The sequence below is a fragment of the Ambystoma mexicanum genome, chromosome 6p, assembly GCF_040938575.1.
Source record: "Ambystoma mexicanum isolate Mex_15411 chromosome 6p, UKY_AmexF1_1, whole genome shotgun sequence".
NCBI lineage: Eukaryota > Metazoa > Chordata > Amphibia > Caudata > Ambystomatidae > Ambystoma > Ambystoma mexicanum.
In genome coordinates this window covers 277,010,867-277,032,052 of record NC_090935.1, presented here as the reverse complement: position 1 = coordinate 277,032,052, position 21,186 = coordinate 277,010,867, and the positions used below count along the sequence as shown (strand labels likewise).

General features: G+C 45.1%; 1 protein-coding gene across 1 annotated transcript in view; it reads right to left on the bottom strand.

Moving 5' to 3' along the window:
* LOC138511376 (oxalate decarboxylase OxdC-like) overlaps window positions 1-20,913 on the bottom strand; it is a 32,721-nt gene extending 11,808 nt beyond the window's left edge. Inside the window, exons 1-6 of the mRNA XM_069626999.1 lie at window positions 20,788-20,913; window positions 16,216-16,446; window positions 11,936-12,142; window positions 10,383-10,616; window positions 4,694-4,847; window positions 3,112-3,221 (exon numbers count right to left, since the gene is read on the bottom strand). Of these exons, the coding sequence (XP_069483100.1) occupies window positions 3,112-3,221; window positions 4,694-4,847; window positions 10,383-10,616; window positions 11,936-12,142; window positions 16,216-16,446; window positions 20,788-20,886 (1,035 nt within the window). The 5' untranslated portion in view covers window positions 20,887-20,913. The remainder of the gene's footprint in view (window positions 1-3,111; window positions 3,222-4,693; window positions 4,848-10,382; window positions 10,617-11,935; window positions 12,143-16,215; window positions 16,447-20,787) is intronic.
* Window positions 20,914-21,186: the final 273 nt, after the last annotated feature.

Sequence of the window (21,186 nt, the reverse complement as noted above, 5' to 3'; positions counted from 1 at the left end):
ATAGTTTGAAACAAATCCCCATTAAAGGAAGAGGGGAAGCTCCAAGCACGGGGAATGGACAACAACATAGCAGAGAATGTATAACCACATTTTTAAGCTGGTATTCCCATGATATCTCAGATTGAAAGAGAACATTGGGATCTCTGCTATCCGCATGGGACTAGGAAGGTTACCAGGAAGAACCAATCAGATGTTAAGCAACGAATCTCATAAATATTTGCCAAGCAGAAAGACTTCATTTGTACGCCGCGTGTGCAGATTCATCGCACTATAACCCGCAGCTCGCCATAGACTACTTAGGGTGTGCTTGCCACCCAGGTGCAACCTCTTCCTGTGGATCTGAGCATGTAAATATGAAACAGTGGTCCATTGGGCTCCCCACATATAATGCAAGAGAGTCAAGGTCAGCAAGAGTTGATTAAGAAATGAATGGTACCTTGGTAAAGCCTTGCCAGACGGGACACCCAGTGAGGACGAACAGTATGTCAGTGGCAAAGTTCTCAAAAGAAGAGGAAGCGCCCTGTGGCAGCAAGACTACCGAGTCTTACTCACTCCGAACTGACAAAGGTTACTACCCGTCACTGGCTCTAGAAGGTATATATGCCTGAGTGAGGTGGCCCATGGCCGACAGTCACCCAGCAAAAAGGCAAAATGTAGAGACTCACTTACTCCAATACTTCATAAACGACAGTGGAAGGCAACATTGATATTAATCTCAGAGAGTAAATTAGGTCAGTTGAGTTTTACTTTAACTGAGGAAGTTGCAAAAGTACTTCTATCAATGGCCTGTTACCTAAAGAGAGAGAAGAGTTCTCTAACTTGATCAAAGCAGTGATATTTTCATGTCTTTGTCTTATTGTAAGGACACAATGGACATAACATATTTTGATGTTATTGATGACTTGAACAGTGACAAACATGCAAATGACTTACTATGCAGTCACCCTTTATTAATTCTCACTGTTTGATAGGAAACATTAGAACATGTTGAGGAGCGCTGGAGAGCCGGATGCACCTTAGAGACTAAAGATCATTTAAATGTCACAGTCTCCACAGGAACATGAAGTCCCTTCACGCCTCTAGTGTCACACAAGCGTGACTATTACACTGCTATACCTTATGGTATTTCCTTGCTTAACTTCTGCAGCTTTGCTGAATTTATATGCAACTCCATCTAGCATGGAATCACATTTCTAGTGCAAACCACAAATGACTTGTGTGACCTCTTGCTGCACTGACATCAAAGCATGCTACTTCATTTCAGAAACTTTTGCAGCACAAAAGAATCTCCCGCCACAGTTCAAGGGTGTGACTTGATGAAAACCACTTGAGGTTGAATGATCCTTGTCCTACACTTCATGACGGACAAAGACATCACAAAGAGGCTTGTTGTGGGAATATGCCAGCCTCTGTGAAGCCCAACAAAATGTCAGGAGATGGGTGAACCTCTACTTTCATTTGTCCATGAAGTCACTAAATGTTCCAGAGTCATGGAAATAAAGGAAGGATCAGGAACTAAAGTGCAATGGAAAGCTACCTGGGTACTTATGAAACCCTGGTCCAAGGGGAGCAACCAGAACATAAGATGTTTGGGGGATGGCTGGAGAGAAGGTCCAGAAGAAGTATTTAAGGTTTGTCCTGCCTGGTTCATGCTTCCTATTCTCTTAAGTTTCCTAAGGGACACCCCTATACATATGAGGCACTGCAATATGAGTGCAAGATTCAGGGTCCATGCACAGCATGTATATGTGTACGTGTACACACCTGGAACTGAAGTGGCTACCTCTTGGCCATGTGAGGCAGACATTTTAAATCTCCCGGGAGGACATTTTAAACCATGTCTCGGGAGGATAGCTCAGGGGCAACATGCTCGCCTTGGAAGCAAGATGAGCTGGAGCAACACAGGATTGATACCCGGGTCTGCGCTTAGAAACCTCTGGGTATTAAGCACGTTATAAATAACCAATCATATCATATCATTTTAAGTCAATGCCATTTGTGACACCTCAGTGGAAAATAGGCCTGATCTCAATAGTAGTCTAACTAAAATGTCACATTTCACTAGTACATCTACAAAACCGGTGAAGTGAAATAAGGCTATCATGTTTATGTGTGGTTATTTAAGTGGAAGCTGATGAAACTATGGGTTACTCGGACAATGAAAGAACCATTCATTCATTCATCTTTTTTTGTAACACGCTTAATACCGAAGACCAGTTTCTAAACACGGGACCAGGATTCAACCCTGTGTTGCTCTGCGCTGTCTTGCTTCCAAGACAAACGCAATGACGCGGAGCTATCCTCCCAATATTTATTTTCATCCACAAGTGCCTTTCTCAAAGAGGCTATTATTTGCCATGTTATTCCTGTGCAACAGAAGGGAGACTGCAATGTCTCTGTAAATGGCTGGGATGCCTATTCTTATGACAAACGACTTGTGTCGTTACATCTTGATTGTGATGTGATAACCAATGAAGTGTTGGCTATAGTGGGATATGATTGTCACAATGCCCCTGCACAGCCCCAGCAGCCTTCCCCTGCTTCTCATTAATTGATAGTGAGAAGCAATTCCAGTGCCGGTTCTTTGTGCCGAAGGAGCCTTGTGTGTTATGGGAAGGAGCATTGTATAAAACAGGATGTACACATGGAGAGTAGAGCAAATGCTGGAATGAGGACCGTGCTTGGGAAAGGACACATAAAAGACAAATAATGCAGGGATAGAGGAAAGGTATGTTAAAAAAGAGATATTAAGTAGCAAACAGAGATTGGGCTGAAGAAATAGAACTACTGGCGAGGAAAAAGGGATACAAAAGGAGAGAAAACGGAATAATATTAAGTTGAAAAAACGAAACAACACTGGGGACATGTGGTGAGGCATTGTCACCCAAGTATGAGCAATAAAATACCCTTAACTCCATGTACTAAGAATATTTTAAATTTGCTTAGATTTCTGTGGCCTTCTAGGCACACATCCTGCTGACTCGTCCCCCTATATTATCGCTCGCCTCCTTGGGGACTTTCAATATCCGTATTGTTCCCTATCATGATACCTGATTCACTGCCTCCACCATTGAAACAGGAATACACAATCTGAAAAGAAGCCACCGATACCTGATTCAGAGACTCGCTGAAGACCTTCTCATTAGTATTCAGGCCTGCCCCGTCCTTGCGATAACGGGCCCATTGTATTATCCCGCCAGGGTACAGGAACTTATGGGAACCTGAAACAAAGACATATTTCTAGTAACCGACTGGAATGCGTAGGTATCGAACTATACACTTGTGTATAAGCGCATTACAAATGCCATATCACATCATATCATATATCATATCATAAGTGAGAGAGATCACCACAATTTGCAGTTATTTCTTTACCTTGATCAACTGTTACCTTGCGTCAATTACAGCAATCAAAATACTGATAAGTGAATACAGATAATTTGTTCACATAAGAGAACATTTTTTGCAACAATAAATCAGTAACTGAGAGAATGAGGATAGCTTATTTTCATATATTTTGAATGTATAATGGAAGAATAGTGTAGTAAGTTAAGAACTGTGTTTAGCAATTAAGTGTCAAATTATGTTTAAAGCGTTTTGTGGTAATAACGGACAAATTAACCAAATTTGTTTCTAACCTGAAGGTCACAATTACGAATCCCTCCTCCTTTCATCCAGCAAACATTGATGAAATAAGTGACTTTGATCTGGATAAGAGTAAAATGTGTTACCTATACAGCCGCTCGATTAAAATGGGACGGGTCGGGAGAGGGATGTGTGATATAAAATGGCCGCCATGGTCAGTAGAACGTGAATAGTGGGAGTTTTCTTCGGGATTCCTGAGATTGAGGCAATGAGGCCTGACACATACCTCTCACGGAATAATGCGGTTAACCCACGCATGAACATACAAACAGCAAATAACTTTGGTGATGCAGCCTGGGCGTAAGCACGGCAACTGCTAATGAAATGAGATCGTGACAGAATTTGTGTAGGAGTAGGGCACCAGTAAGGAAAGTGGTTGTTAGCGAAAAGGAAGGAATGTTAAAAGATATGGGACGAGCAGAAGTACGACTTAATATGTGTGATGAGGGACACAATCCTAACTAAGTGAATTATGTTATTTTCTTTTGCAAGAAGGTGACCAGTGGGCTGCTAAGATGGAACCAGTGACCCATACAAGACTTGATATGACAATTTTGTAATGACCTTGCGACCAGAAAGGTATCAGAGTGCAATGCCGTAGAGAAGGTCTGAGCAAGGCAATTACAAAGGAGTCTTCATTCTTTTCCTAAAATGATCAAAACCTTGGTGCCATGCAGCTCAACAGACAACGGGCCTGATTTAGAAAAACAACTTTCAATGGGTAGGTCCCATTGAAAAACGCTTTGTTAATGAGTCCCAAGGAGTTCTACCATCTACTGAGAGGACCTCCCCTTTGCGCTACCACCATTGGCAATTATTGCCAATTTTCCATATTGGCAATTTTTACATCCTCCTTGTTTCAGTGCAAGAATCTCTAACACAATAAATGATAAGCAAAAATAATAAAGGGTGGGTGGGGGTGGAGGGGAGAGAGCTGCTCCCTAAATATGATGTGTAATCTAAGAAGGTGTTGATAAAAAACCTGCAGTAACATCGTCAATCATGCATCCTTGGATATTCCTGTGAGGGTTGTACTATCTTTCCATACCTTTCAGATCGTAAAAGTATTTCCAGACCTGTTCGTCGGGTGACTGGACGTAGCTGGCATTCTGGATGAGCTCGCCCAGGTTGGAAGGCAGGTTGACGGCTTGGTCCTCTCTTGGTCGCTTGAATGTCCTGATGAAGTTCACTCCACCTTGCGGCTGATGGGGAGGAAGCATGTTCAACATCATCGATACATTTTAACGATAACCAAATAATAATTCAGGGAATAATGAGGATCGGCAAAGACTGGACCATGTGGTAACGGAACGCCCACCATATTTAATGGCCATAGTAAAGGAAGGGCATTGATGAGGGGATGTAACGTTACCGTACGATACAGCCCTCCCGAAGGCCATTATCGCCATTAGCATCTGATCATGGCCATACCCGTGCATATAAAAAAACTGGTGGGCGCCCTACAGGTGGCTGTGAGGGCCAGTAAGTACACAGCTAGTGGGTGAATGGGAAAAATGCTGCCCATGACTAGAGCAATAAGGAAGAAGAGATCCTGTGTCTGGAGAGGCAGGTGGGGCGTGGGCCTCAATGTAAAGCAATTAAAGGTGGATGGTTCCCTGGGGTTTAGGGCAATTGCCTCGCGTCAATTGCTGCTTTGCCCACCCCACATTATTGTAGGTCTGTTTAGTTTATGAATAACGCAGTGCTTGTTTGAATAGAGATAATGCAATGCCTGATTGGACCAGGGATCATGCAGCTGTCGTGGCCTATAGAAACACTCACATAAGTGCACTAGGAGCCGGATTGCCAAACATTTACACAAGCGTAAATAAAATTTGCGAATGCGTAACTGCATTATAACTAGTGTCAATGAAGTACAGAATAATTTGCACTGGTGCCCATGCAATTATGCATGCACAAACTCCATTAACACTTGAGCAAAATGCATCTGCGCTTATGAAAACGTACAGAAATCGTGCCCCAGACTGTCAGGCTACCCTTATCGACGAACAATCCCGGCAAGACACTCTTCAACAATTGGGCTTCTAACATCATGCAACGATTGTATGAAGAGGTGCTACCTGCACATGTTTTGGTGTTGGTGTTGATCTCCCAGCAGAGGCGTAGCCAGGATTCTCTGACAGGAGGGGCCTGAAGCTAATGTAGTTGGGCCCACCGCAGTGACATTAACATCTTGAAAGGCCTGCACAGCACTGCTGAGTGGGCATGCACCATTTTGGGTGGGCCTTGCCCGCCGTGGGCCTGCCCTGTCTACGCCTCTGTCTCCCAGTACATATAAATGAGGCTCCGAACGGGGGCATGTGTTTCACGCTGATGTGAATTAAGCAATTCAGTCTTTACACCATGGCCCCAAAAAGCTCAACATTATCTGAAAGAATGTGTCACTTTTTAGGATACGTGAATTCACATGTTTTAGTTTGTTTAGTGCGATTACCGCAGTGGGTGATTAACCACTCATTTCGGTAATCGTAGTGTAGTACAATTCCATTGCGACACCCATGGCCGGCTTTAGTGGCAGCAGCGCCCTGGACAAATTGGCGCCCCTCCCCGCGTGCCCCTGGTCAACAGGGGAAGGTAGTGGCAGGAGCGCCAATTTTCTTTTTCTAACTCCGGTAATTACTGGAATAGGGCGCTCATGCGAATGCATGAGCGCCCTATTCCAATGCAAACCGCCTCGCTCCCGCATTGGAGCAAGGAGGACATCATCTGAACAGGGTGCTGATGCCTAGCAGCAGTGGTCGAAGTGCACGAAAAGAAGTAGTGGAACTATGTTCTCTGCTGGCCTGCCCCTGCTCCCCACACACCCAATTGCCACAACCCCTCCCACAAACAAAACGCCCCCCCAAAACACTTGTACCTGCTGTTTAAGGGAACGTTCAGTGCAGTGCACTGAAAGTGAAGGTTTCAACTTCTTCCTGCACTTTTATTTTAAAGCAAACCCATTCCAGAACGGGTTCTTTTTCAAATAAAAGTATAGGAGCTGTACAAGGTAATATAAAAAAGAATAGCAGCACCGCTCCCGACCGCTCCCGACCGCTCCCGCTCACTTCAACCACTGCCTAGTAGCAGCACCCTATTGTTATTAGATGTGCCCCACCACCGTGAGTGCATTTAATAACAAACGGGCACCTGCCGCACCTTCTCCCACTATGCCAGATCTGGGGAGCCTTTGAAAGACTACCCCGAGCTGGCATGGCAAGGGGCTAATGGCGCCCTGGGGGGCATGGCGCCCCAGACGGACTTCCGGCCCGCCCTGCCCTAAGGGCAGCCATGGCGACCTCCACAAACGTGTGGTGTGGAATAGCAGTTAGCACTGCGGCCACCGCCCTTACCTTTAGGCGTGCGCTTCAGTTTCAAGGGCACTTGGTTTCACAACAAACAATGTACAGGCAAGCAGAGACACGCCACAGGCCTACATTGTTACATTCTAGTTTTATTAAAGTAAGATATTGTGAAACTATATTAGCAAAGAGGCTAATTTGAATCTCAAATGTTTTTTCAATAAGTAATCTATTATAGAAAAGTCATTACATTGTTACAGAGATTTTATTGCAGTGATGATTGTACTGCGAATGTACATTAAATAAATAAATAGGTAGCCTGCGGTACCAATGTGTCTGCCCTTTGAAATTCAAGTTGCCTTCTATTTTTGGATGTTCAGTCATTTTAGTGCTCTTTGACCCGTTGCATGATATTTGCAATATAGATTTGCACCATGGGGACAAATGGCATGGGGAAAATGCACTTGTGCAAAGTTTCTGTACTGTGTTTCAGTCAAGCCGGAAGTACTCCTCTTGCTGGAACAGAGAGCCAATGCTAAACCGAAAGTACTCCTCTTTCTGGAACTGGAAGCCAATGCTAAACCGGAAGTACTCCTCTTGGTGGAACAGGGAGCCAATTCTTATGTGTTTAAATAGAATGAATGAAACTCCCCTGATCCTGCATCAGCTATTGCGAAAGTCCCTTTAACTTTCAGGGTGTGATTGCAATATATCGGTTAGTTGCAATCACATTTTGTGCAAGAGCAACTTCATTTTGCGCAAATGCAAATGACATTACCACCTGAGCAAATACAGCGCATGTGTATTCGCGTTGAAGTGAATGCAGTTAGCCAATGAGCAACATTCTACCTATCTGTGTTCTTGAATTGCGCCACTAATCCGAAGGCCTCATTAATTTGTGCAAGTGAAAAATGTGATGTGTTCCGCAGACTGACTGGGTGACACATGCATCTGCACCGGACCTTCTGCAAGACCCGCTAACCTTTGGTGTGGTGTTGCATTCAACTGCACAGTCACAATGGGCCTCATTACACGGACGGCGGTAAGGGTTTACCGGTACCGGTATTTTACCGGTACCGGTAAACCCTTACCGCCTTACTACGAGGTCCCTATAAGGGTTGGAGAATTTAACGCCTGCTTTTTGCAGGCGTTAAAATCCAACCCGCATAGGGACCAGGGAGCTAATTACGGCACCGCAATTTGCAGTGCCGTAATTAGCACCTTCCCCATTCCCATTATGCCCTATGGGGCAAAAATGGGAATGGGGAAGGGCAATGGGGGAAGGGGGAATTACCACCCCACCAACCTTGGAATAGGGCGGTAATTCCCCTTTCCACCAAGGCGGTGCCGGTATTTTACCGGCATGGACCAAGGTGCTAGTAGCACCTTGGTCCACCGCCGTCCGTGTAATGAGGCCCAATGTGTGTTGTGAATGTGAAAATGGCATGAGCGCCAGCACAAATAGAGTGCAAATACGTGTGGTTGGTGTTCATGTCGGCATTCACTGGCTGGTGCTTCTGTGTAGATTCTATCCATCTTCCCGCGTGGCAGGTTTATTCGAGAATACTGGGTCCCCAGAGAATATGAGTTGATTTTTGAGGAAGTGCCGTTTTTTTTGCTGTAGATTTCATGTGGGGTGCTTTTCTTGCTGTGCTTTATTCTTGGTATTTTGATTTATTTTGTATAAGTAAGAGCATGGCTAATTCAGTTACAATGTGTGTTTTTAGGCAGCGATTTGATTGATGGTCACTTTGTTTTTTGTTTTTTTTGTACATCACCCTGAATGCCTCTGGAAAAGGTCCACTCTTTAAAAAAGCAAAAAATAAATAAAATGCACAATCTATCTCCCACCAGTAATACCCTTTACGTGCAGAGGCGTTGCTGGCGGTGTGGGGAGGGGACTGAGAAGGCTATGGCCCCGGGTCTTTTGATTGTATCCCCAGAAAGAAGCTCAGGGGCTACAGCCAAAAGGCTAGCTAGCACCGAGTCCCGACACTCCCGACATTAGTGTAGCCCCGATTCTTTTCCAGACCTAGCAGCACCCCTGTTTACGTGGCTGAACGTACTCTCAGATACCAGCATGCTACTCAGGATGTCATACTCAGAGGTTCTGGAAAATCAGTAACAACACCTATCCGTCAATCTCTGGGGTGCAACTCACTGTGCGTTTAGGCATTTCCTGCCTAGTGAATGGCATTTATAAACAGGTGTAAATGTATATAAGATTGACATGGAAGCCTTTTTTGGTTAATGAAGACATATAACATAATATTTGGAGTTTGGCTCCCATGTGTGTTATAGGGCACTGCCTACAAACCTATATTCTATAAACTGGATCCAGCAAACACATTTTCTAAGGTGTTACCTGGAAGTTCCACCCCATGAGCTGTACAGATCTGACATGGACTCACCATAGCTACTCCCCCCTCCCCTGCCATAACCAATGCCTTATGTCTCACAGGTTTTTAACTGGTATGCCGGGTGCCTGGTTGAGATTCACTTGATCATTTCCAAATGGTTTCTACTGGCTCCAGTTGCAGAGATATGGAGTTTTGAGAAACGTGATTTGTATTTGAAATCATGCTTCAAATGCTTCAGAGTTCTACATTGGGTTGCTCTTTGGTATAACATTTCTAACACCAACCAAACCTCTGTAAGAATTGCAACAGTAAGATTTCTAGAAGCATTACAGCTAGAGTATAATACATTGAATTGTCCGTAACTTCGACAGAGGGTTATCTGCTCGTGCTACTAATATGTGATTGATATGCACCTTGATTGTTTTTAACTTAGAAGCTCTGATATGATGTTCTATCAATATGTTCTTATGTTGAATTGTTTTTAACCATTTTGTATCTGATGGTTAAATTTTGATCTTAACAAGTGTGTTAAAGAAAAGGTTGATTCTGAATCAGCCAAATCAATAAAAAATGGAGTTTTGTACTCCTCCTTAACCACTGTGAAGAAAGTTTCATTGTTTTTTTCTGTCTATCCCTGTTCCATGCACCACCCTCACCTCACTCGTCACACGCTGGTAAACAGCGCCTCCCTTTTCCTCACCACTCACTTCCACCTTTTTCCCTGAATCCCTGTTTTAGATAGAAGCTACATGCTACTGCCTTAGTTATGGAACATTTTTTTACATTGTAAACATACAGAAATGTAAAACAATAAGAGCAGTATTGTTTAACACAGACACCCACAGAAATGCAATTTAGTTGGCAGTGGCTGCATGTATGGGGGTTCTACCTTACTATACAGTAACTATGTCAAGCATATGATGGCATTGGCACATTCCAGGCTGCATGTAACATAGGGGCTAAGACCTATGGGTTATGCAGTTCCTGTTCAAAATGCAATAGTAACTGTATTAAAGTCTCTACAAAGCAAAGAGCACCACGGGAAGGCATCGTTGCGCCAACATAGCGTGCATACCTTGAGTGATCGTGCCGCTATATCTTCTGGGGTGGAGAAGAAGGCATCATCCACATCTAGAGTTTGGAGTTCATCATGCGTGGTGAAGAAGAGGAAGAAGAGGCAGTCCCCATCACCCACGTTCTTCACCCAGTGCAGAGTGTTTTTTGGAAAGAAGATCACCTGCCCGGCTGTGACGTTGTACGTCGTCACTGTGTTGCCGCCATCATCAACAATGCCAATCCAAGCAGAGCCCTACGGGATGGAATAGGAAGAGCACACTTTAGCAACCCAATGCAGCATACCAGAACAGTATCGTTGGTAATAGATACTAAATATTCTAGAATAAAAAAAGGAAATGCATGCAAAAATAAAGTTCAGCCTAAAAAATCCTGGAGAAAATAAAGTCATACAAAAATACTTTGGGGAAAAAACAAGCACAGGTCAAAAAAGCGCTGAAAAAAGATTCATTATGACTATCCTAATTGTTTTTGGGCCTATTTGGTCACATTGGGTTTGTTTTTGATATGTTAAGGCGTTGTAAATTGTTGCGGCAGTTGGAATGGCAAAGGGGGTGTGGAGAGTTTCCCCAGAATTCAGAGTGTTTCATAGGGTGTTGTAGGTGGAATTGGGGATACACGGTTGTTCTCCTCCTCCCCAAGAAGTCTACATAAAAGTTAGCTACAGCTAAACAACTTTTGGTTACATATGTTTTATCTGCAGTATTGATTGTTAATTGTAGCTGGTGTGTTTCAGGTATTCATACTTTATCGTCCAACAGTATGTGTTCACATTTCTAGTGTAATGTAGCATTGGAGAATGTCTTCCCACGAATCTTGAAGCTACTGTCCTGCTCACAATGTCATCACATATATCCCACCAGAAAAGCTTATGCATCTTTCTTAGATTTCCAATCAACGATAGTGATGGTCTCAATATGCCAACGGCCCATGGCATTCGGATCAAAGCTTCCCAGACTCCTTTCATGATGGTGCCACCAAGGGGTAACGACCTGCCTGGGACTTGTGTGGGGATGTCTAGGCTGCCTGAAAGTAGCACACTGGCACTGTTTCGATATCACACATGCATTCTTATCATGCAACACCGTCATTGTCATTCACACAGACCACATTATTTTTCTGCCAAAAGGCACCATCCAGAATTCTTTGCACAGGTCCTTTTTTGAGAATTAATTGGTTTTCCTTTTTTTTTTAAATAGGAGTTTCATCATCGAAATCCCGCCTTCAAGCCCCTTCCACACTCCTCCCCTTTACTCAATTTTAAATCCCTCTCCCTCTTTGTTCTCCCTTTTTTCATTCATCTACAATATTCGTTCTATCAATAAGAAGCCACTTTTAACAGCTTTCTGTTTTCTTTCAAGACGTGAAGTGAAATTGAATGGGCAATTACAGATGCCAGGATGACTTGCAGTGCCAGCTGACATACTAATTCTGCATGGTGTTCTGTGGAAAAGGCATTGTGATCCCTCAGTGGATGCCGCTTTGCTCGTTATCAATGCGAGGATTATAAACCACACGGCAGCAAAAGGAAAACAGGAGCAAGTTGAACTCCACCTGTACTAAGAAGCCATGTTCATTGGCATTAAAGTGCCAGTGGGGTGCCCGCATCCCTTTGCTTTTGATCCGCAGAGTTCCCGCTGTCATCTTGGACTGCTGCGTGTTGAGGCTCGTCCCAAACCTGACTTCTTCGTCGCTGTCGTAGTGTGCCGGGTCCTTTCTGAACCTTGCCCATTGGATGGCACCTCCTTGGAAATCGTGCACCTGTGGAAGTCATAAGCAACATTGGTGAATTGCTTAATAAAAGGTCTTAAAAGCCAGCCAAGTGCAGTGTGGCATTTAGTAGCAGGACTACTATGTGTATCCCTACTGGGCAAATGTTACTAAGGCATGGAGATAATCTCAGTTTAAGAGGGAAGGATGAGCAAAGCTACTCGATTACCTTGAGCAGGGTTCCACCCCAAACCGGGGTCTACTCAATGTTTCATCCATCGATGATATGAGTACCAATTCCACTGGGCGATAACAATTAAGCAAAGTGTACAGAAGCCTCCACAAAGACATACACTGCTGCATTCATGAGGTGTTAAAGAGCCATTCAGGTCACACGTTTCTAATTCAAATCCTATCTGGCCACTGTGACCACCCCTTGCTTGCTGCGAGATCAGTGACCCACATTTTGCAACATTTATATGCCGTCATACTCTGCCCATTACATTTCTCCTTTTTTCTATCGCAATGAAAAGTCAGTGAAAGGTTGTCACTCCACTCTACAGAAACAGACACAGCAATGAGTGGCAGCAAGCCTGGAGCTCTGCTCTAGGACCAGAGCAATGACTGAGAGCTAGGCTGGAGCTCCACTCTAGGACCAGAGCAGTGAATCAGAGAAAGATTGGCGCTCCACTCTACAGCCACAGCAATGATTGAGAGTAAGGCTGGAGCTCTGCTCTAGGACCAGAGCAATGAGTGGGAGCTAGGCTGGAGCTCCACTCTAGGACGAGAGCAATCAGTCAGAGAAAGATTGGCGTTGCACTCTACAGCCACAGCAATGATTGAGAGTAAGGCTGGAGCTCTGCTCTAGGACCAGAGCAGTGAGTCAGAGAAAGATTGGCACCACAGCAATGATTGAGAGTAAGACTGGAGCTCTGCTCTAGGACAAAAGCAATGAGTGGGAGCTAGGCTGAGCTCCACTCTAGGACCAGAGCAGTGAGTCAGAGAAAGATTGGCGCCACAGCAATGATTGAGAGTAAAGCTGGAGCTCTGTTCTAGGACCAGAGCAATGAGTGGGAGCTAGACTGGAGCTCTACTCTCGGACCAGAGCAGTGAGTCAGAGAACGATTGGCGCTCCACTCTACAGCTGCAGCAATGATTGAGAGCAAGGCTGGAGCTCTGCTCTAGGACCAGAGGAATGAGTGGGAGCTAGGCTGGAGCTCCACTCTAGGACAAGAGCAATCAGTCAGAGAAAGAATGGTGCTCCACTCTACATCCACAGCAACGTTTGAGAGCAAGGCTGGAGCTCTGCTCTAGGACCAGAGCAATGAGTGGGAGCTAGGCTGGAGCTCCACTCTAGGGCAAGAGCAATCAGTCAGAGAAAGATTGGCGCTGCACTCTACAGCCACAGCAATGAGTGAGAGCAAGGCTGGAGCTCTCAACTGGACCAGAGCAATGAGTCAGAGAAAGGCTGCAGTTTCACACTAAGACCACATCATTAGCCTGATTCATGGAATTATTTGCGTGAAAAACGCAGATTTGTGCGCCTTTCTGCCCGAAAATCCCCATACTTCAAACAGGGATTTTCGGCAAGAAAGGCGTGCAAATCTGCGTTTTTCACGCAAATAATTCCATGAATCAGGCTGCATATGTCAACGCTCTTCTTCTACTTAAATTCCTGACACCATCATTGCTTATATTTCATCCTGCCATTCTCAAAAGCAACATCAGAAGCCTTCACATGCCCGAAGGCCCCTTCGGAAAGCATACAAAAATTGCCCACATGGCTGGTATATCCAAGATGCTGTAAATTCAAGGAACTTGCAAAGTGGGATTGCAAGTGAACGTTATTACCAGCAACACATGCAGATAATTTGGTGCCATTTGTATCTGAAATGTATTTATTTAGTTATTTATTTATTCATGTATTTATTTGGGCCATTTATTGAACATGGAATTAGCTTTGAGAACGGATAGGTCACTCTCCAATACTAGTAAGGGGACTCATGTGGCTGTGTTAAATACAATTAAGCAAAAGCAGCAGTAATTGGGGGAGGTGAGGTTGGCGGGGGATGGCATCGCAGGTGTCAACTGTGCTTGAAGGAGATGATTCTTATGTCTATCAGGAAAACATATTTGACCGCTGATGGCTTACGCAGCACAGAAACATCTTTTTGGAAGATTCTGTTCCGGCATTGACAAAAATGGGTCTTGTTTAAAACATTCTTGTATGGCTGTCAGGTCAATGCTCCGAAGATGTCCGCTGTCCACTAATGTGTTCATGAAGCAGGAGATAGTACGCCCCTACACTACTTCCTATACCTACACAACTTCCTGCTCTGGTTTCACATGAAATGCTGCTGAGGCCAATCACACACTGACAGGACATAGAGCTGAACACATTTGCCAGTGAAAATAACTAGAACGTTGAGAATGGCCACTGGTACAGTAATCCGTCATACATGCGTGGGTGGGACAGAAAGTCAGTTGCTTCACACCAGAAAAGGTGTTCCCACAAATAGGAGTCCAACAAATATCCTGCTTGAATGTTATCTCTATTGCAGGGCCTTCTAATTGTGATAATCCTCCGGCAGTCGAGGGCTTTTAGTGCTAGAGCATAGCACTGTGATGGGCTTAGAGGTATGCTGAGAAGAGTGATCTTTGTAGCTGGGGGCTGCCTAGTCAAGCTTGAGGGGGCCATTTCTGGAAAAAGTGGCCTCCTAGCACTTTCCTCTGGAAACGGGGCTCAAATAAATCACTGAATTGAGCTGAAACTTGTCAAAAAAGAAAGTGTGCCAGACAATGTGGTCAATAAATATCGATCTACCTGCCTACCATATTTTTATATTGCGCCAAACACCCATAGGCCTCAAGGAACTCACAAGACAGAACCAACAGAAAACAGAAAAATCTATTTATCAAAGAGAAGAGGTATCCATGTCGGAGACAATGTCAGTGTGGTAAGGGACAGGCCTAGCCCAGATTAGTTGTTTCTTGAACTGGGCAGTTGACTCACAGCTCCTGAAAACAGACCGGAGCTGGTTCCAGAGAGCCGGGGCCCAGGCATGAAAAACTGAGCCGCCAATCCTCTTCAGCAAGACTCCTGGTTGCTGAAGAAGAATGTCTTTGTTTGAGCAAAGACTTCACCAGAAGGGAACTCTAGAAATTATAGCTGATAGATAATTTAGGGCTTTGCCTGTCAAACAGTTATGGGCTAACACGATACCCTTAAATCTTATTCTTTGATTAACCGGCAACCAATGCAGTTTTCTGCGGGCATCAGGAACTTGGGTACATTGAACAATGCCGTAATAAATAGTGGTATTAAGAATATGCACTGGTTGACAGGAATTAAATGAAGCTGGTGAAGACGGGGAAACATGAGCTTCTAGCGGCTACAGTCCGAGCAGGGCAGTCTAAGGCAAACCACCACAGTAGTGTGGTTACATTGTGGGAGGAATGAGAGGACTCTTTTAGGCATCGACCAATGGTTCTCCAACAGAGCCCATGAAAGTCTGTGGCCCATTGGATGGCAGACGATGGTGTGAGGAAACCACAGGGGGACATTTGTGGGTTGTATGTAGTCCCCCAATGTTCCTCTGGGGCCTCTTGAATAAGGTGGCGCAGGGGTTTGTTCACCCTCCACGTTTCCCCAACAGTGCACCCTGCCGTCCTCCCAAAATCAAGTCAGATGGCGACTTGCACACATCCTATCAGTATAGCTGGAGCTTTGCGGATGGGTCTTCAGCCAGTGAGCTAAGTCATTTTGAAGGGGTAACGCGCCCAACAATGGTGGGTGCAGTCTTGGACTGTATTCATAAGCTTGGAGGGGTGTTAAACTTCAGGCAAGGAGCTTACCTATCACCATCATGGTGTTGCATGAAAAGCCTGTGATGGTGTGCTGAGCTCTCTACCATGCAGGCACAACCTGTGAGAATTTGCGCCTGAGGTGCAGTCCTTCAAATGATAGTACACATTAACAGTTTTCTCACATCGCAAACATCTGCATCACAGTTTGCCCGACTGCAACAGTGCACCATATTACTGAATACCACACATGGAATGCAAATGCAGCTTTTGTGAGGGTGAAGATAGGAAGAGGACTTGAATACAAATGCATTAGGTACCTTGGTATTTGCCAGATGATTAAGAAATCCAAAGCGGCTGTCAGCTTTGTTCCCTACAGCGGGACCAGCGCTGGGAGCCGGGTCTCTCTCGCCACTTCCTTCTCCTGTCGTGGGGCTAAAATGGCCGACGTAGACCAAGGAGAGGATGAGGACCCCAATGGTGGTGGTGACGATGCCAGCTAAGAGGCAAAGCAGGAACATCTTCAGCAGTGACCACGACTTCTTCTTTTCCTGAAAAATGAATAAATGGACAACAATTAAGCAAACAACAATTGCTTGGAGCCCACCATGCTCCAGTAATATCCAAAAAACAATAGACGGACGCTCCAGATGCTCCTGTGATCTATCAATCTATGTGTTTGTACAGATCCTTATTGTTTCTGTGAACTTCTGACTAAGCTTAGAACCTGTTAGCATGTCAAGACAGTAAGAGCAATGCTCAAGTCCTTTTTTCATTTTCTTTTCTTTTTTTATGCTTTTTGGCAGAATAAACTGCATCTAAGCGCAGACGGTACTCGTTAGGAAAGATTTCATAATTGTATGTTATTTTCCCTCCATGTGTCAACCCCCAAACCTTTTGCTGCTGTTTAGACACCACTGACTGACTTTGCCAGAGAAGCACAGCCTTCAGATGTACTCCTCTGGGCTTCCGCTAACTTTTTATGGGGAAACGGACATGCCCTTAAGACAGTCAGCACTGGGAGACTTTGTTTCCCTTAGTCCTTTTCTAATGTTACAACTTTTGTGCAACATGTAACAAGTGTGCAATGTATCTTACCATACAGCACACTTGGGTCTCTAGTCATTTCCAAAGGTCCTAGATACTCTTGCTGGACTTTTTATGAACTGTGCAGATATGTCATGGACAGGACTGGTGACAGCTATCGTTTCATATTATTTTTAACCCTAACTGCATTAACCGCGTTTGGCACAAATAGGTGGCCTGGCTCCAAAATGGCCATGCCCCTAACTTCTTTGTCCTGTCCTTTGACCATCTTGCCCCTTCACCTTCCCCAGATCGAGTCGACCTGGGCCAGTCCTTATTTGGTCATGCACTTTCCCGCGAATCCCAAAGCTTTCGCGGGCTTCTGCATGCCTTGTGTGTGTGCCTCCAGGATGTGGGCTGGGATGTCTGGTCCCAATACACATCCTGGGTGCCAGAGAGTCTGGAGTGTCCTGAATGCCTGAGACCACCGTGGTCTGTGATTGGTCCACGTATGGAGTGAGTATTTGTGAGCAGATCTCCCATTGGGTCCTTTCCATTTTGGTGCAAAGGGAACCTTGGATAAGAGGAGGCTGGAAACACCACTATCATATCGATCTCCTGAGTTCTCACTGAACGAAGGATAGGATCCAAGTATCCTGCAACTACGAAGCTGAGTCGAAGAACCGCTGGTGACCCGCTGGAAGGTTTGGCACCCTGAGCCCGCTGTCGTCCTGAGGGACCCCTCTGCATCTGGTCGTCCTAGAAGGTCTGCGAAGACGCTTTGACCCGTTGGAATAGTGGGACCAACTATTCTCGGTACCGGCACCAAAACCTGCAAGTAAGCTTTCTCAGAAGTGTCCTTGGCCCAACCAGTGGGCTGACCAGCTTACGCAGGACCATTGCTCTGTCTCCGCCGTCGTTTTGAGGAGGCCCTCGAAACTTGGTATACTGCTAGCTCTGTGTCCACGGCAGCCTCATACCGAATTTCGTAGACTTGGACTTTTGTAGACTTGGCATTCCGAGGTCTGAAGTGAGACGAGTACGCCCGAACTGGAGTAAACGCGGTTACCGTGTTGCCCTGCTGCGGCAACATCCTTTGCAAGTCTGCTGCATTTGTGACCCTCTTGCCCCTGAAGCCTGCTGCAGTGGAAATGGGGCGATTCATCCACCCGGAGCAGAGAAATTGCCACTGTCCTGTTTGGGAATCCTCTCTGGATCACAGGAACTAAAAGGTGCGAGACGTCCTTTTTGCCGCATTTGAACCTGCAACCAAATTGGACTAACCTGCTGAAGTTTGGGTCTCCTTGTATCAGGGACCGGTGAGTAATCAATACCCCAACTGGTGGACCCTAGCACAAGAGCCCATGTTTATGCATGAGTGGCCCCTGGGGGCCCCTCTCCTGTCCACTGCTATTGTGAAATAGTGACTCCATCCCAAACTCTCGAACTGCCTCTGCCTCCAAGTGGAGGTCCTTCTTGAATAGTGGGAACTTATTCTTCATTGCCTTATCCACCTTCCCGAGCTGCTAGAGACCCCTGAAGAGACCCATTTGAACAACCGCGTGCGCTTGCACTACATGTACTATTGAGCACAAGGCTCCTCTCCTCTTAGGGCTTGGACTGCCGATTAGTTAGGTGAATAACTGATGTTGAACTGGGTCTAAAGATTAACTGCACTGCCTGTTTCCTTCCCATCTAGGTTGTCAACATATTTCGTGCAGTCACCCATTTAGACCCCCCTCTGGTCTTGTATATATTGTATTGAGTGTGATGTATTGGTTTACTTAGTGTTACTGTGATTCTTTGCTATGGTCTATCTTACAAAGGCCTTGTAATAAATGTGTCTATATTTTTAATATAACACCTGTCTGGAGTAATTTGTAAGTGTCCTTGCTCTGTGTGCTCATTGAGGTCCTTTAGTCATCCTCACCCCTCCTGAGACTTAGTCTTGACCGCCTGCCATAGCTACCCTGATTGGTCTGGCTTGTCCAAAGGTTACCCTGTTCCAAGAAACTAGGTTGGCCTTCTGAACCTCTGCCCCTCCTGGTCAGAGTTCAGAAATCCTTCTTAACAGTACTCATATACCACTCAACCACACCTGGGTCAACGGTATTAATATCAATAGAAGCAAGAGTAACTGATTACATAAACAAGTGTGTATGTAAGACTACGGACGTCTAAGAGCAAAGAGTTCCAGAGTCTGGGACCATAAATCAATTCTGGGACCATAAATCAAAAAGCACCTGCCACCCCTGTGGCGATATGTGGAAGACGGAATCACCAGTAGATGTTTGTCAGAGGATCATAACGAGCTCATACTGAACCACCCTTTTAGTGAGGTAACTAGGCGCTAGTTTGTGAACACATTTTAAGACAAAACAAACAATCTTAAAATTGCCTCTCTGCCAGACAGGAAACCAGTGCAGTGATTTACGGAGGGGTGAGATGGCCCCCATTTTGGGAACTATAAAAATTCATCCTGCAGTTGCCTTCTGTCTCCCTACAGCCGTGCCATTTATCTATCAGGAATGCCTGCAAGGGTGCTGTTGCCATAGTCTAGCCTAGAATTAATCAGAGCTCCTATCACAGTTGCATGGTTTTTCTGGGGGACAAAAACTATGGCAAGTCGTAACAGCCAAAGACAATAGAACACAGAGTGCACCTTAGCTCCCACTGTTGCTCACTGCCAAGATTGGACTGCCACATACACCTCGGGTTCTTGGCTTTGGTAGCAAAGATCAACTGAGAACCAAGGAGGCAAGGACCTTCTTTGAGTCCCAAGAATGTGAAGTTCCTATTGTACACTGTTTGTCCACTGCCCTACCAGCTACCATCTCACATGTGCCGGTGGAAACCATCTACAGAATAGCATTCAATCATTCAGCCACAAATACAGAATGTTTGATGGGAGCTGGTAATTCTCTCTCAAGAGGAGTCAGGATCACATCACAAGAGCAAACTTTCCAAAGCAGCATTCATACATTTCTTGTCCGAATTGGCAGATTTCATAGAAAACGCATGAGTTTACAGCGGAGGCAGGAAGACGCTGTGGTATGGAAGTTAAGAAGGGTATTTGGGGAAGTGTATTTGTGTGTGGGCGGGGTGGATGTGCCTGCATGAATGTTATGGGTGGATGAGGTGGGTCAGTAAAAAAGGACATCAGGGGTCGGGTGGCGGGATTGGACCCACCCGATAGACATTAGGGAATGGAGGTTGGGGAGGGTACAGTGGGTGCAGGGATGACCCGTGCATTGGGAAACTTAGGGGGGGGGTGGTGAAATGGGGGAAAATTAATTGCCACAGCACAATTTTCCCTGTGACCTGCAAGCGTTTAATTTGCGAAGAGTTATCTTGCGATCAAATCGGACTCGTTATATTCACCCTAAACTTTCTGGTCTGGGGCAAGCAAGGGATGCATTGCAAGATAGCACTGTGAGTAGTTGTCACACCCTACTTTTAAATTGGGATAGAAATAGGGTAAATTGATCTTCTGCACCTTTTTTCCATTCCTGGCATTTTATCCACCGATTTGCATTATAGTTTTCACAGACACTTACACTAACATGACTATTATAAGCAAGAGGGGACTCACTCCCGGAACCAGCTCATGTTTCCACAGGGGTCCTCTTTTGTTGGTACGCCCTTTCCTTCCTAGTCCTAACATGCGAAGTTATTTTGAATCAAAAGCCAAGACTGAATGTCCCTAGTGTTATAGCGCCACTTGACACTTCTATTTTTGTGCCCTCTAGCAAATGCAATGCATTATCAAATCCAGCATAGAAAAGGTTGATGATCATATAAATTCAATCTTGTACACACGTATTCTTTTATTTACAAAAAACACATAATCTAAAAATAAAACCTACCATTTTGTCTGGATGGCAGGCTTGTGCCTTCTCCAGCACAGCTCTGGGCGAGGAGTTCTTCAGCTCGCCTTCATGCAGTTCAAATGCCGAATTGTCCATTCTGGTAGGGAGGAGGAGATTTGTCCCACCGCTGACTCGGTAGCTCTGCGGAAGGTTCTGCTCTCTCGGCTCTTATAGCTGAAGAACAAGGAAATGGCGCGCTCAGCGTGATGCTGCAATGCGTAGCTCAAATAAGGAAACAGGCAGTGGATAACATACACACAAAATACGTATTCCCCAAATACCATCGCATTCCACATTTCCCAATTATCGAAAGATGTGAGTCAGACAGATAAAGGTATAATGAGGAAGAACAATGCCTTCTGAAACACTGCTTCAATATAACGTGGATCACGGCTG